Raw genomic sequence first — 16,629 nt, forward strand, 5'->3', positions numbered from 1 at the left:
TATAGCAAAACCAGGCTGAAACAAAGTGGGGAAGGATGGATTACAAATCAATAGAGAGCGGCTAGGATAGGAAAGCGTTAGTATACCAAAAGTCATCACCATGCAAGTCTGTTAAAATAAAAAAATACAGTTGCAGCCTAAAGATAAAATAAAGCATTGTTCAATGTCAGTGTTACAAAATATTTAAGGAAAACTATTGTTAAAGCCAAAAGGCAGGCAGCTGGGGGTTGAGCAGAAGCAGTATTAGGCCTCTGGTGTAACTATTAATCTGACATACTCATCTGTTTCTGCTTTGCTAGCTATGGCTACACTGAGAAATGCAGAACATCACTCGAGCTTGAGATAAGGATTTTACAAAAGCTTTCTCCTTGAGTTTATAACAATGCTAAGTAACACGGCAAGGGGAGTTGTGAAGGTTACAGAGATAGATAAGTGTAGTAAACATACTTCCACAGAGTAAAGCATAGAAAAAGGCAGAGTAAAGGGAAAGATGAGCTCAAAGGCACACAGTACTTCCTCACAGTGTTGCTTTCAGGAACCGTTTCTCTTCTCAGACAACAGGAATAATTCCTGCCTGGCTAGTAGTGTGAAAGGCTCAAGATCAGATGTGTGTTACTGGTGATACTTGCCTTCTGAAGAACAAAATATTCAATTTCCCACCTAGCTGCAACCAAATATATATATATATATTTTTTTTTTTTTGCAAACTAAGTACAGAATTAATTTTACTTTTGAGTCAAACACTTTGCTGGGACAAGCTTGGTAACGTCAGTAATCTCACAACATGTAGAAAAACAGCTCAGAATATTATGGGCAGTTTGTATCCAATATCAGTGGATAGTAGTTCTGAGCTAACTTGGCAAGAATTAGCATTGATGATTTTTCTGCACTCCCTTTAGTCCCAGCTAAATAGCTTTTGATAGCAGGACCTCAGTCAGTGATTATTTGAGAGAACACTACAATTCCCACAAGGCTTTGCTGAATACTAGACATGTCTCTCAAACAAGACTTAAGTTTGGAACATACTGTCAGTCCCAATTATATAGCATGTCGTACAGCAGAAAATACTAAATGTTTCCTTCTCATAAAAAATGTGCTATCTGATGTGGTGATCGTGACTGAGTTAATTGAATGATTAAGAGAGATTCATATTCTCTCCCACAGTAGCCAGAGTTCGAGTAACAATTCATCTTCAAGCCAAACTTGTGTGTTCTACCAGACCCTAAAAGAGCTTCCACTGATTCCAAGGGATTCCACTGAATCAGAACTGTATGTGCTAAGCAGAAGAGCACTTACTCATTTGGTTTCCAAGTTTGAAATAAACTGAGAAAAAGTTCCAATCATTTATATCTAACAAGTACATTGAGATACTAAGATTATGCACTTTCTACCTACCTCCCCTTAGAGAATTTAGACTCACTCTTGAACAGCTCCTCTCTGTTCCACCAAAACATCTTAGACAAAGAATCAACCTATAATGAAGATCTGGTATCATCAGGGAACATTGGCATCCTGAGAGACCACGCGGTCCTTCAACGCCTTTCTGTGTTTCAATACTAAAACAGTCAAGGGAACACTATAATTGATATATTCTCAGTATTCTCCTGCAGCATTTTGTTCTGTATTTTAAACAGGAGGAACTAAATCTTAATAGAACTGCTCATGGCCAAATAAGAGGTCCATGACAGGGCAAAGAATTGAAATGAATCAGCATTTTTCAACTAAGCACCCTAAGTATCAACTCCTCTTTAGCAAGAGATTACGGAGAGATTTGTTTTAAATGTTAGTATGCAGACTATTGGTGCTATACTATATAGATCACCCCATAGCCTCCTATTAAAGTAGACACCTAGAAGATACATATCGGCCTCTTTTTAAAAGAGAAAAAGTTTATTAAGAATTATGGATTATTAGGGTCTCTATCTTTTAAATTAATATATATATGTATATCTTTTTCTAGCATTATGTTGTGAATCTGCAGGACCTATCCTAACTAGACTCACAGCTTTTATCCTAATGCGTACTTCCAGTCACATAAGCAGATTCACCTAAAAATAAAATATCCCTTTTAACAAGTTGAATTTCTCTGAAATTTCTTTTATGGTGCCTGGGAAGAAAATTACATGAAAGCTATTTCATAACTACCCTCCAAACATTTTTTTCTTGACGGCATGAAATTCTGCTACTGCTGGACACTCTTTACTAAGCCACAGTAGCTGCTGATCCAGTTCTGACTCAGTGAGGCAATTTTTAGCTTTGTGTTTGGAGCTGAAATCTTCCCATGAACACATGAACATAAAAACCATTGAGATGGTTTCTCTCTTTTTTGTTTTTGTTATTTTTTTTTTTTTTTAAATCCCCCAAGCTAAGTTTTTGCAACCGCAACAAACTATTATCTTCACAGAGACACCACAGGACACACATAAAAATCATAGGCAGTTAACTGGAAAGGATAGAAGATGACTATCATGCTGGTTTAGTTCAAACTTCAGCTTGGGACAGAAGAACAGCTAGTCTCTCTTTTTCAGCCACCTCAGTTATGAAAGTGAGCAGCCCACGCCAAAACAGCCACAGTTTATCCTGCTTGTATGTCTGCTTTCCAAAACAGGAAAAGCCATTTATCCCAGAAGGTGCTTTGGTTTGCACAGACAGTGCCACCGAATAGGAAAAGCATTGTCATAGATTCATTTGTACTTATTCTCAACAGGTAGCACAGAACTCTGTCAAAGCAGCTCACTAAATCAAAGCAAGTACCTCCTATGGATTTTAGTTGCGCCTAGTAGTACGCTATCACATTAAGCATTTAAATAATAAACACAAATGGAAACAAAGCAGCAACTGTGCTTTGGGTATTGAGATAACTTCTCCAAGATTTATGTAGGGACATTTGACATGCAAGTATGTTCTCCAATTTATCTTATTGGTAAATGCACCATCTCAATAAGAACAAAGACTGCAAAATCCTGAGCATATGGAACTACTTGAGCTTGGATGTATTCCAGCTCCAATAATAAAAAATACTGCAGATAACTTTCCCTACCTTGGCCTTAATTCTGCATCCAGATCTATATGAAGAGTTCCCTTTAGTGTTTTAGAACCCCATTGGTAAAGTGCAAATATCTGCCAGCAGGCACCTGAGCACAGGAACCTTTCAGGTTGTATCTGGGACCACTGTAGACAAGGACAGTGAATAAGTTTAGATATTGAAGAATATCTAAACTAGGAAAAGATTCCCCTTTCACTGAAGTGTTCTTTCCTCACTGAGACCTCACATTGCTCCGGGGAAGCTAACAGAACTCACAGATCTCACTGTCAGCTGGTAGTTTTTCAAGTCAGTTTTTCATTTGTGCACATTGATGGTAAGAAAATTCATACTTTCTCTACCTGGTATTATCATAAATGTGAAGCTGCGTCTCAGATACAGTACTGTGCCTTTTCTGATAGATTCTTGAAACAAATAACCAAGTGATATGAGACAGAGCAGTTGGCAGTATTTTTTCAGAACATAGATTACATCTTATTTCACAGATTGCCCTAAGGGTTTTCTTGATTTCCCTTTCTCTCATTTGTAATTGTATAACATTCTGGGTCAACAACAATCGATTACATGGAAATGAAGTATTAGGAAATTATTAGTACTTAGTATAATTCCGTTAACATTAATGAGATTTAGAAACAGAGTAAAAGGAAGCAGTGCCAGTGCTAAGCCATCAGCCAGTTCTCCAACTCATCTTACACAAGGCTCTGTGAATCAGTCAGACGATCCACAGACCACAGCTGGGTGCTTCCAGGTTACACATGCCTCTTAGAAAGCTGTTACATGCAAGAACTGCTTTTGCCTTGTTAGACTGAAGGCAGTGGAAGAAAACAGTACAGTAAGAGAAAGCTGCGCCATGCACTGGTATTTTGGTTAGCCATCAGCATCCGTGGCAGGACGTGTGTGGGCATACATATATACGGGATGCATACAGTTCCACAGAAGGAAGGAAAGCAATGTGCATTTCTGCCAGTGAAGAAATAAGTGCTGGCCGGGAACATGCAAAAGACTGAGATGATAAATAAGAGAGATTAAAATACATTTCATTACAGCCAAAAAGTAAACACAAAAGTGAATAATGAGCTTTGACAGTCTCTATTATTCTTATGCGTTACTTGCTATATATCTATTTCACCGTATTTGTTTATTTCATCTGAAATTTCATCTCACTCTCTTGTATTTAAGTGAGTGCATTCAACTGGATATGACAGACCCTGTAGCTTCCATCTTTGATCAATTGGTTTTACAGAGAACTGGCTTCATAACAAGGCATCTATGATAGCTAAATTCACTTTTCCAATTGAACATCAAGGAGTGTTTTTGGGAAGAAAGACAACTTTGATCAATTTACCCTTCTGGATTCACTCAAGTCCATAATTGAGTTTATTCACTCTTGCTATATTTTGTTTCTCTTCAGACACTAAAAGGTGAGCAGGGATAGGAATACATAGACGTACTTAATATTATTTATTGTAGAAATGTTGCTGAAGTGAAAAAGCTAGCTACCAAGCTCTGCTTTATTTTATGTGCTCTTACAGAAAAATAAGCTATCTGCTTAGCGTACAGATGGGAAACTTTTGGCAACTGGGTAAGTCAGCAATGCTAACCTCCAGAAATTTTGGCATATGAAGAAGAGGATCAAGGTACCTTAGATCTTCTCTTGGTGGTATCAAATAGATAGCTTTGGTAAGGAGAATAAGGCCATCGTTCTTGAAAGCAAACTTAAGTCAACTCATTTTCACATACATTGCAGAAGGCCTCTGATAAAAGGCTGATTAATGGAAGCTATGAATTGGTTTTACCAAGATCTACCGCTAGATCTACAACTATCATGTACCATACCAAGATTCTAGCTTTTTACATTTGCTAATTAGAATTTATGCAAGTGTCCCACTATTTTCTAAAGCTGTAATGACAGTCCCGGCCACTAAAGCTCATGGTAGACACTGGTAAAGAAACCATGAAATCAATCAGCTTATTCCCTACGGGAACCTGAAAGTACAAGTGAAAGTTTGGCTACCCCTTCCTATTTGGTCCTGTTTACAATGAAGGTCATCAACAACTCTGTGATACGTGAGAGTTACACTTTTCAAAAGTGATAAAGCACACCACAGAATTCCTGTCCTTACGCTCCACACTGCTGTGCATAAGGAGAAAGAAACAGCAGTGAAGAGAAAGTGACCTTTGCATTTATTACATAACACGAAATTCCCTCTCCTATCCATGCAGGCAGGTGTGAAAAGGAGGAGGCAAGAGAAGGAGCCACACAACTTTTCTTCTCTTGCATTTTTTCTCATGCACAAAAGGAAGAGAGGTCAAGTTCTCATGCCTGCTTTCCTAAAGACACACTCTTGCCACATCCCATCAGCATGCCCTGCATGCAGTCAGTACTTCTACTGCAAACTATGCACTCTAAGAGGTGAGGAAGAGACCATTTGTGTGGAAGACAAAGTAGCAATATACAGCAAAATGGTTAGTGTATAACAAACGGTCTTATACCACAGCAGAAAATGAGCATTTCCCTGTGTCATAACCAGACAAGCAGATTTACCTGGAAGGCCTTTTGGTTTTGATTTCCTAGTGGCATCAGCTTTGCTGTATCTTCGTTAAATGTTTATAATACTAAGGCTTTAATGGCAATACTGGGAAGACACAGGGCTAATATCTCTATCTGCATACAGCGTTTTACTATCCTTTCTGGCATGGAGATTATGTAGAAGACACTTGTCACCATCTCAGTGTCCTCCACTCTGCATAAGAGCCATGGTTCAAAATAAATTCAACGTGGAACAGCTATACCTGCTGATCACCAAAGCCATTTTGAAGAACTACATGACTCACTGAGTCTTCAGCCAGGAACCTAGTTTAAGCATAGCTGTCATTAACTGAGACTAAGCTTTCCTAAGGAAAACAGCAGACTTCTGCAAACGGTCAAGAAACAGTAAAAGATATGGGGTTGACTGATCAGAAGCAACTTACAGTGGGATAAGCCTGGACGTATTAGAAACAGGACATAACCAGGAAAAGCTTGACCTCTAGCCAAAACAAAGCTAGCAGACTCTCATAGCTACTTATGAATTCTCATCTGGTCTAAGCCTGTCATAGTCCCCAGCAATGAAAGGTAATAGAATGACAAAAGCAGCCCAGCTTCTCCACCTTACAGAAAAAGCCTGCCTCCTCCTCAGGAAGGAAAAACACGGCCTGTTAATAGTTATGTGAGGAAATAATTGTAAGCATGAAATTCTGGGGCTTGGAGATCACCAGGACAACACAGAAGCTGATTTTTGAGGCTTAAGAGTTAAGGGGTTACTAGGTTAAATGTAAACGAGAAACTAAACAGAAAAATTAGATTACTTCTTTTTTTAAAGGGGTTGGACCGGTAGAAATATTCTGTAGTAAACTATCTTGCATTAGGGATTAATGACAGCAAATTCTACAGGGTTATTCTCATTTTAAAAGTTGAAAAAATGACTAACTGTTGAAGATATTTTTTTTTCTATTATTTTTTCCCAAGGTTACATAAAGGACTGAAATTCTACAAGCTTGAAGAATACTGGCAGTTTATTTTCAGTCCTCCAGGGAAACGACTTATAACTCTATGCCTTTATGATTATATGGCTTATATGCACTGTCTATTGTTAAATCCACAGAAGCAGACATAAGGGGAAGATTACCCTTAATTACATTTGCATTAATTTCATAACTAAACAAACCATGCTGTTCTGGTTATTTAAAAGTATCTTTAAAAAAGACATTGAATATAAACATTCAGATACAGTACAGACATTTTCATTACATTACATGCACTAGAACTATTTGAAATAATAGTATCCACATATAACGTTCATAATACACTTAAGGATACACAATTCCTATTTAAGTGGAAAAAATATCACATATTTACTCAGAAAACCATTTAATTTGGATGCATAAATAAGATTTACCCATTCTGAATTGATGTCTAATATTAGCAACACAAAGGAGAAGCGAAAACATTACTCTTATTTTGTGCTGGTATCAGTTTATGCTGATTGTCCACAGATACAATTGAGATGGGATTAGAATGTGCTTGCATTCCCATAAGGAAAATATAAATGAATGCCGTGCATTAAATGGTATGTTAATTGAACCACTACAGTACTTATATTTTACAGAGGAAAGTACGTTTTAAAATGGACTGCTGTCCTCGTACTCTTAAATAAAACTTTACTGTCTATCCCAAATATGAGATTGTTTTTTTAATTCTTTAAACAATCATATTTGGTTGATTTATGCAAAATCCTTCAAGAACAGCAGCTTTTCCTGCCCACAAAATGAGAGTTTTGACATGTTTTGTTCTCTCCAATATAAACTGCTGCAAAAACTGTGTTTCAAATTCACTTGTTAATCTCTTTGGTCAGAATTACTGCTACCAGGTAAAATAACCCAATCTGCAGTTAAAAGAAGTTAATAAAATAAAAAAGAAAAAAAAAAAGCATTTGTTATTTGGGCTGTAAGCAGATCTGCAACAGAATTAACCTTTTGTTGCTTCATCACCAGCAACTTCAGTTTCAGTCAGCACACAGGTCTACGAAAGCAGATCGCTAAGGGATAATATCAACTGTTTCTATGGAAACCATTAATGTAGTTTAATTCAAATCCATTTTTTTTTTTTCTCTATCATTTAATGATCAGAGCATAAATTAGAAATGGAAGTCATACTTCTCTTGGTGTACTTTAAACAAAAAACAGAAGCACATGTGAGCCTTTTGGATAGCTGAACCTTAGTTTGATGGGCAGTTTAAAGCTGAAGCACTGTTGTACTGCTCAAATAGAAAGATCCCATTTCGCCAGGCATGTCTCAAGGACCTTTATACATAAATATGCCAGGAAAGGTATATTACTCAAAAGGAAATATCTAATGTATTACCAGTATCTTGTCATCTAGCATTTATTAATTATGCCATGTTCTCTTACACAAGTAGGAAAGTTTTCAATTATTTTGTCAGGTTGATTCGAATTCAGATAGTTTAAAGGTCAGTAAGAAGCACAGGTAATAGGGAAAAGCTTTTTGACCAATTTTTCTACTGTGGAAAGAAAAGTGCACCTTCCTTCAATAATCAGTTGAAGCAGTTATTGTCTTAAAAAGGAATGAAGTACTGTGTAAAACAGGCACATCGTTATTTTAGTTTTAAATCCTTTTATTTGAGATAAAGCATGCTGCTATATACAGAAAAAAATAACGTGGGTCAAAGCAAGAGCAATACAGAATGGGCAACGTGTTCCTTTGAACTTCAAAGATGCTTTTAAAAACTTCAGTGCACCACAGTACTATATATAACCATCTTACCCCTAAACACCTCTAGCAAAAAGTCATTTCCTCATAGTCCTGAACTGCCACATTCTATCTTTCGTTTCATCATCATTTGTCATTTCATCTAATGACAAATGTAGATTTCAAATACTACAGCAAATAGTCTTAGCAAATAAGTGTTACTAGCATAATATACTGAAGAAAAAATGATAGTGCTAAAGTATAGTTTCAAACAGCTTCATTTGACTGTGTGAACTAAGCAGGTTGTACATTTAGCAATCACTAGGCCAAGCTCATTCAGCTTTCCTTTTCATCCTATGTTCTCGTATTTAATCATCTTTACAACAAAAGTCAATAAAACCTAAGTCTTTCTCCTAAAGAAATACTGCGAATAACTTTCGTTTTCTCCTGTAAGTTAAGTCAATAAAGTAAAACAACGATGTTTGCCTTCTATCTGCATATTGAAGTTGCATTTGATATCGTAAAGGACAAAAGCTAATCTACTTTGTACCAAAGAACGTGAACAAGGCTATATGATTATTTTTGCTCTTGGTGACAGTGAGTGGATTCCAGGCTAACAACAGAAATCTACCAAAGACAGGCACTCAGAAAAAAAAAACAACCTAGCAATCATCTTTCCTGTACGTGTGTTGCACTCTTAGGCTCTAACTCAGGATAGCAGTTATTTCTTTACTGTAACTCTCTCTCGCATATTTGCCCACTGAATGTGGGCGTTTAGCTTTTAACATTAAGGATTTGCGCCGACAGGCCGTGATGCCAGTTGCGCAATTTGGCAAAGCGTGGGCTGTTACGTTCCGTTTCAAACCTTTCCCTGTGGCATGAAGAAAGAGAGAGAAAGACAGAGACAGAGAGAGAGACAAAGAGAAGAAAGAAAGGAGGGAGAAAGAAAGGGATTAGGGAACATGGCTACCACTCCCCTGCCTTAATATAATTAGGGCAATAGCAATTTATTTGGATTCGTTTCCCCAACTTTTGAATCAGTGCAATGAAAGCTGGATGATCCTTTTTAGACTGTAAATGGATATTTTTTGCATTTGTTCATTTCCGAGGACTCATTTGATGTAAATTCTTGGTATTACAGGTCTGCTTTTGCTAGAAATGTAGCGCAACCCCATTGTTTTCCTGCCAGGAGATTCTCTTGGCTCTCCCCTCCCCAACCCAAGCAGTCAGTTTAAGTTAATTTAGTACAGGAGCAAAGGTACTGCAAATATTTTCCATTTCATAATTAATACATAGGCCAGCATATTTATATCTATTTCTCATGCTGTCCTATAAGGCCATCAGACACAGCATTTGGCAGCAGCTTCAATAGGTTTCTCAACAGAAGTGTTTATAGGTATTTCTGATCATTTGTGTTAAAGAACAGAATAACTTGGGATTTTCAAAAGTGCAATAATTGACCTCCTCCTGCAAACAGCTTCGACTGCTGTTGACTGAGCCTCCTGCTCAAGCTTTGACTCTTGAGCAAGTTGTAAGCAATGTTCAGCACCATTCAGAGCTTATTCTTGTCTGGATTTTAAATCTAGAAATCTTAATAATTAAGATTTTGTGAACAAAAAGAAAAAGGAGGAAGATGTGAGATGAGAGCATAGCCAAGGAGAATTGTGTTATTTACAAATTCATTTGATCAATTGCAAACAAACTATTTTACCCCTATTGTTATTATTTCAACTCAAAGTGTGAGATAACTGTTTATTGTAGCAGAACTTGAGAGTAAAACCAGTGAATAAGAAAGGAACAGACCAGACTGTTTTTACTGCTCAGGGTGAATATTAGCACAAGACACTGAACATTGTAAATATCAACAAATTCACTGGTATGTCAAAATTTTCTTTCTAAATCTAAGGGAGTCTTTATGATTCCTAAACTACCTTTTAATTACTTAAAAATATAAAAGTATTTCTTGCTGAAACACCAAGAGCTCATGGTGGCATTTATTCCAGTTACCCTGGAGCATAATAGCTACACTTAAATGAACTTCAAGAATAGCCTCACTGCTTTAAAAATATACCCCTCCATTCAAGGAAATGGCATTAGCTGAACTTGAAACAGATAGCATCTTTATGGAAACTGTTCTGTAACAATCATCACAACAGCAAATAAATATTTTCACAGCAAGTTACAGTTGAATGTGTGCCTTTAAAGTAGCAGTAACACGAGCAAAAGGAAGCCATGCTCTGTAATCAATGATATTAACCAAAAAATATTCTGCCACCTAAAGATTCCTGAGTCTTACAGACACCACTCAGAGCACGTGTTAAGAAGTTAGAAGCAACAATCCAAACGGGACTATTGTTATGTAAAATGGACCCGACAGGAGTGAGCCACTTGTTTTTATTCTCAAGTGTTTGGAGGAAATCTCACTGCCATCTCACGCAGTTCTTGCTGACTACAATAACTGACACAAAGAGACAATGGAAAGCACCAGAGTGAGTATTGCTCACAGCATGCTCTAGGACCAGAGTCATCCATCCTGGCAGTTCACATTTTGAAACATTTATTATTATTATCCTTATGGAAAACAAGATTAGCACAACATTTAACCTGTCAAGCTTCGTGCTCCATAGTTCTGTGATAGTCTTTCATGTTTGAAAGCCCAGAAAGCCCTCCAGCTGATCCCCTAACTATGGGCATGGGGCAAAAGCTGGTTGTAGAGGCTGTATAGTGTATACAAAAGACACTAATGGGAAGTCAGCACTCCATTATTGTGATGGCAGAGTGAAGCTCAAGTATTGATTCTGTGCATCTGAAATAGCTTCTTCCACCCTTTACAAAACCAAAAGATGAAACAGAGAGAGGTCCAATCAACCCAAGAAAACATATGATGGACACAAGCATAACCAGTGCCAGTGCTACCAAATCTGTGGGTGGAGTACGTATAAATATATGAAGCAGGCACCAGGGCATCAAGATGAGACAAGTGCTATCAGTTTGCCATGAAGGACACCCCATTTCACTTCTTGCACCAGAGTACATGATGTACTCCTGCACACACTGTACTACTGACTATCCACTACGATAGTCCCTTCTGCCTCTACTACCAATGAATATCCTTAAACTTGTTTTGGTAATCCATAAGTGCTTAAATATTCTCAGTATCATTACTGTCCTTGTGGTAAAAATAATAATAGCATTAATATATTAAAACTGCAGAAAACGTGCAATGCACAGCAAATACAGTCACGTACTTTAAGTTACAGTGGGAAATGTGATTTACACTATGCACGTTGATGCACTAACATTTGCAACCTAATACCACATTAAACTTCCACTATCTAGTATTTAACAAAGCCACAGACTACATCCAGAAAGATTACTTCTTTAATAAAATATATTACTGTCAGATGTGTGTATAGGGGAGCTGTTATGTTCACTACAACATTCCAAATCCCTCCATCGTAAGGATTTGTATGCGTGCCCTTGCATCAAAGCATGTAATGTAGGGTACATGTCCTAAGAATTTTAGGTTTGCACATTTGATGGGAGAAATGGATCCAATGGGGATATAATGCCAAGCCTGATATTCAGGAACCCACCCTTCAACATTGGTGAACTGCAATGGAAGGCTTGTGGCAGTCAAACTTAAAGTCTACATGTTGTATTTTCATAGGGAAGATGACAGCCATCTTTCTTACTGGCTCAACTTTGTTACTTTGTGATCAAAAGCTAAAAGTATTCATGGAAGAAACATGCTGGTAAAAAGAAGACGGTGACAAAAAGAGCAAGTGGATTGAGTATCAAAGAAATCACAAACACAGGTAGTGGCTCAGAGTAGCTAATGTGAAAAAGGAACTTGAAGTACAGGAATAGAAAATTAGGCTTACATGCAGGATGCTCCAATTCAACTTCAATTATACTCAATCATTTAAAATAAATTGGATCCCTGGCAGTATAGGACAGTATAAGATAATCACAGGTCTTTAATTCCTCATCTTATTTCTGTGCATACTCATTTTATCAGCGTTATTGGTAGGTCATAGGAGGAGACAAATATATTTCACCTCAGCAAAAGCAGTCCTGTGCTTCCTTATCTTACAAGTTTTGGTTGCAATTCCAACAAAACATGAGCAAATGATTATGGATACAGAAGGAAAAAAGCTCCTTTAGTGTATCATCTCAGATGAATCAGATGCCAGTCAGGATCATCCAAATAAATTGCACATAAGTTTCAATGCTATCACAACATTATATATTTTCATACAGTTACACGATCAAGCAGTTCACAGGGTTTGGTCTTAGAAACTCACTGCATACACACACACCAGTAAAGTACATGAAGGCTGCATGGGCAGGAAGCTTCCAGATTTTAACACACTTTTTTGTACTGTCTTCAACGCATGCCAATTTGTTAACCCTTTTCATTCAAATTAATCTCACTAATAGCATTTTAATTTTAGTTACTTTTAAGTAACCATGTTAGAGAACATTAAGACAAGAAAACAATTGTATATGCTTCTATTAATACTGTTTTAAAACATTATTTTGTTATCACCAAGGACAAAGCCACGTTTTTAACAAGGAGCTGCTTACCTTGATCTCCTCAGGGCTTCCTCATCTGGATCTTGCACTGCAGGGAAAAAGCATTTCCATAAGAACAGAAATGAAGAAAGAAAGAATCAGCTTTGTGATAAAATTACAAGTTCTTCAGAAGAGCATCAAAAGCCTGCTTAAAGGTACACTGATGCTGACTTGGCAGCAGTGGCTTTTATAACACTGAGAAGAGGAGCAGTTTCTATAGAGTTAGGCAGAAAAAGGTCAGTAGAAAAGCAGCTATTACTGTAACTTCCTCATTTGTTTACTAGCAGTATTTCATAGCTGTAAGGAATGATCCTACAGAGGGGGCTTGCTGTTTTGTGGAATCACATCAAAGGTAGCAGTCAATTAATACAAGGAGAGCAAACTAAATATTTCTGTGACTTTGGAAAGGTTCTTGAACTAGATCAGAAACAAGATCTGAGTTTAGCACCGGGTGGTCAGAAAAATATTTCTGTAGGCAATAACCAAGGAAGTTCAAACTCACATGACATTCACAGCAGATCTATGTGTAGATTAAAGGCTGAATCAGAACCATAGGTACAATACAAACAATTAACCCTGTTTTGTTTTGCTGATGTTTTTCTTTACCTCAGGAAGTCCTTTCTATAGAAGTCTGTTACAAAACACTTACATGCTTTATCCTTTCCCTAATGAACGTACATCTAAAATACTGGAAAGTGAAAGATCACTATGCATAAATCAGATTTGTAAGGACTATAGGGACCCAGATAATCTTCTACTGTACAGTCTGATAGTTTTGGGGTTTTTTTTGTGAGACCCTTGGCAGATCAAAGAATTCGCTTCATAAAGCATAAGGTGAGACATAACACTGGGATTTCCTAATTACCTGAAGTTACATTCAAGGCTTCTCTCTGTCTTATCTTAGCCCTCAATGACAATGACTACAAGAAGGATGCGAACCAAGTATTAGTCACCAATACTGGGATAAGAAAATAAAGAGACAAATCAAAAGCCAGGATGAGGAAGATGCTTTGTTATTTGACTTACTAAACTCCGTTCCAGTCATTTGGGCAAGGATGCGAAAAGACTTAGACTGCAGGTTGGCAGAACGGCGGCTCCAGTCTTCAGTTTCATCCTCAGGCTTGTTCTGAGTTTTGAGAACAGCCTGATACACCGGAGATGCACTGTCTACATGAGGATCCTTAATAGGAAGGGTACTGCAATTCAGAAAGTAAAATGTTGTGAAACAACATGTGACAGCTTTTATCTTAATTTCTCTATGGTCTTACAGCTTTTCTTCCAAACTAACAACAATTCAAAACAGAAGAGCAAATACATAGATCAACACCAGATGAATTAAGAAGGATTTTGTTCACAATAACTGAGAAATTGTTCAAACCCTTACATTTAAAGCACTGTGAAAATGCTTGGATATATTTTTTCATGATACCTCAGCCATTAACTTCTGTGACAATATAAAGGAGACCATGATGACAAAGGAGACTCATTTCTCCAAACATTCTGACCAATATTATTTCTTATAAAAACAGCTTCATGTTAATACTGCATTACATTTTGTTTCATTATAGTTTGGGGCCAGTGTATTTTAAGGTTGCACTTAAAAACAGAAAATGCATTGCATTATATAAATACTGTAATAGGCTTCTATTTTTCCTCTTTTTTTCTCCTTTCCAGAGGTCATTATTCTTAGACAAAAGTCTGAATTAAAATTCCAGCTGCTGTAACTCTGGATTCATTGCCTACTTTTAGCAAAAAAAAAAAAGTTAACTTGACTTGTATTCAAGACTTACTTCCATATTCTCTATCTAAAAACTTAAGCAGCAGATGTACATCAGGCTTTTTCAATATCTCTGATCATGTTGCACAGTGATTTCCAACAGGAAATTCTAATTTTTCACATCCAAAGCCCAAGCTACAAAACTCTGTAGCACACGTCAGGTTAATACATTTTTTCTGTGTATATAATTTTCACATGGCACAGTTTGAGTAGTGACATAACTTTAGAAATACACTGTGAGGGAACAATGTGTACAGTCTTGACTATACGACTTCTGTAAACAAGGTCTATTACTGAAGCAAGTGATTATTTGTAACTGCTTTAATATACTACTCCATAAGAGATTCTCAAGCAGGATATTCACAAAAATTGAGGAAAGACTCAAAAGACAGGGGCCATAACTCAGTGCTAGAAAGCTTTGGGAACAGGCACCTGCTGTATAAGCTGCTTCATTGGCTCGGGCTCCTATTCTCTGAGAATCTTGCATTTTGCAAAGGAAATAAACAGGGAAGTTGGTTTTGCGATTGGAAAGCAGAAGAGGAATGATGAAAAAGCCAAAAGTGTATCTGATACCCTACATATGAAGTTAGATCCTAAAGTAATGCCTCCTATTTATTATCATGGAAATTACAACAGATTCAAATACAATAATGTTACTTGAGAGAGCAAATTCTTAGCTACAAAATGCTGTTCTTCAACAGAGTCACAACCATTAAGTATGGACTTTTGCCAGCAATGAACAAGAGCATGCGTATCATGCACAGAAAAACTTGCACCTGCAGAGCTGACCCCCTGTTTCACAGCTGCTGTAATAGCACAGTTGCTAGAAAAATGTGGCTCATACAGTCCACTTTCCACCAAATTGAGCAAGTGAAAGCTAGAAGATGCCAAACCCAAACTACACAGTGAGTGAGGAAGGGCAGTCCAGCCAAGATTGGCAGTTTCTTCCACAGTCCTCAAACTGGAATGGGCCTCAATATTTTTGCATTGCAAGAGAAAGGTTGTCTTCTCCTCCAGCCTGAGACATCAGCTTAGTTAGCGCTGGGACGTAACAGCCAGAATTGATGGTTTGTCTGGGACCCAGGAAATTCATAAAGATCACGCTGCCTTTCCTATGCTGAAACAGCACACATGACTTTACTGGCTGAAGGTCAAGTAATGAACTTTTTCTTCAGTGGGGAGTTCATGTCACCACTCCATGGACTACCATTTTGACTTCAGCTTGTAGTGTTGACTCCGTCTCATCACTGGTAATGATGCGATCCAATAAAGAGTCACCTTCAGCCTTGTATTAGTTCAGTAGGTCTTGACAAACTTACATGCAATATCCTTTTGTTCCAGTGTAAGCATCTGTGGGAGCCATCTGGTACAGATTTTGTCCAACTCCAGTGTTGCCTCCATCATTTGCAATACAAAGAAGCTAATATACAATTCAGTACAAATCTCCCTGGTTGTAATTCAGAAATTCACGTGGATGGGCTTTTCAGGGCGCTCTTCATTTCATAACGCGACAGCTTTGAATGGCTATCTAGAACATGGCTGGCCTTTCATTTCATTGTCATCACAGCTGAAATGTACCACCCAATGCTTCACTGCAGTTACATCCAGTGTTTGGTCTCCATAAATGTTCACCAACCATCAACAAATGTCAGTGCATGCCATTTTTCCACACAGAGGAATTCAATTCCACACTTCTTCTTACATACTTCTACGTCAGACTCTGATCTGTCAGCCTGTTCCTCTGCTGCCATCTGTCACACAGCAACAAACTGTAATGGAATACTGGTGGGAAGGTTCAACCTCTACTGCCATGCCACCAACATCCACCTCTGACATCAGGGACCAACTTAATAAAATAGGAGATATCACTTTCACAGCAGCTCCGGTACAACATACAGCATGAAAAAAATACTACCAGGCAATACCTCCAATGTCAGTACTTTCCAGGTGACACACATCTCTGCTTCAGCACTGCATTACATA

The 16,629-nt window shown here is 37.6% G+C and overlaps 1 protein-coding gene across 6 annotated transcripts in view; it reads right to left on the minus strand.

The window, feature by feature from the left end:
• Nucleotides 1-16,629, minus strand: part of LDB3 (LIM domain binding 3) — a 112,761-nt gene that overhangs the window by 32,086 nt on the left and 64,046 nt on the right. For 5 of the 6 annotated variants that reach the window (XM_072340162.1, XM_072340164.1, XM_072340163.1 and 2 more), the window contains 2 exons: nt 13,896-14,065; nt 12,882-12,918 (listed from right to left, as the gene is read on the minus strand). In XM_072340162.1, the coding sequence (XP_072196263.1) occupies nt 12,882-12,918; nt 13,896-14,065 (207 nt within the window). Of the gene's footprint in view, nt 1-8,203; nt 9,163-12,881; nt 12,919-13,895; nt 14,066-16,629 lie in introns of those variants that run through there. The other variant, XM_072340165.1, reaches the window with a different exon arrangement.

The sequence above is a fragment of the Excalfactoria chinensis genome, chromosome 6, assembly GCF_039878825.1.
Source record: "Excalfactoria chinensis isolate bCotChi1 chromosome 6, bCotChi1.hap2, whole genome shotgun sequence".
NCBI lineage: Eukaryota > Metazoa > Chordata > Aves > Galliformes > Phasianidae > Excalfactoria > Excalfactoria chinensis.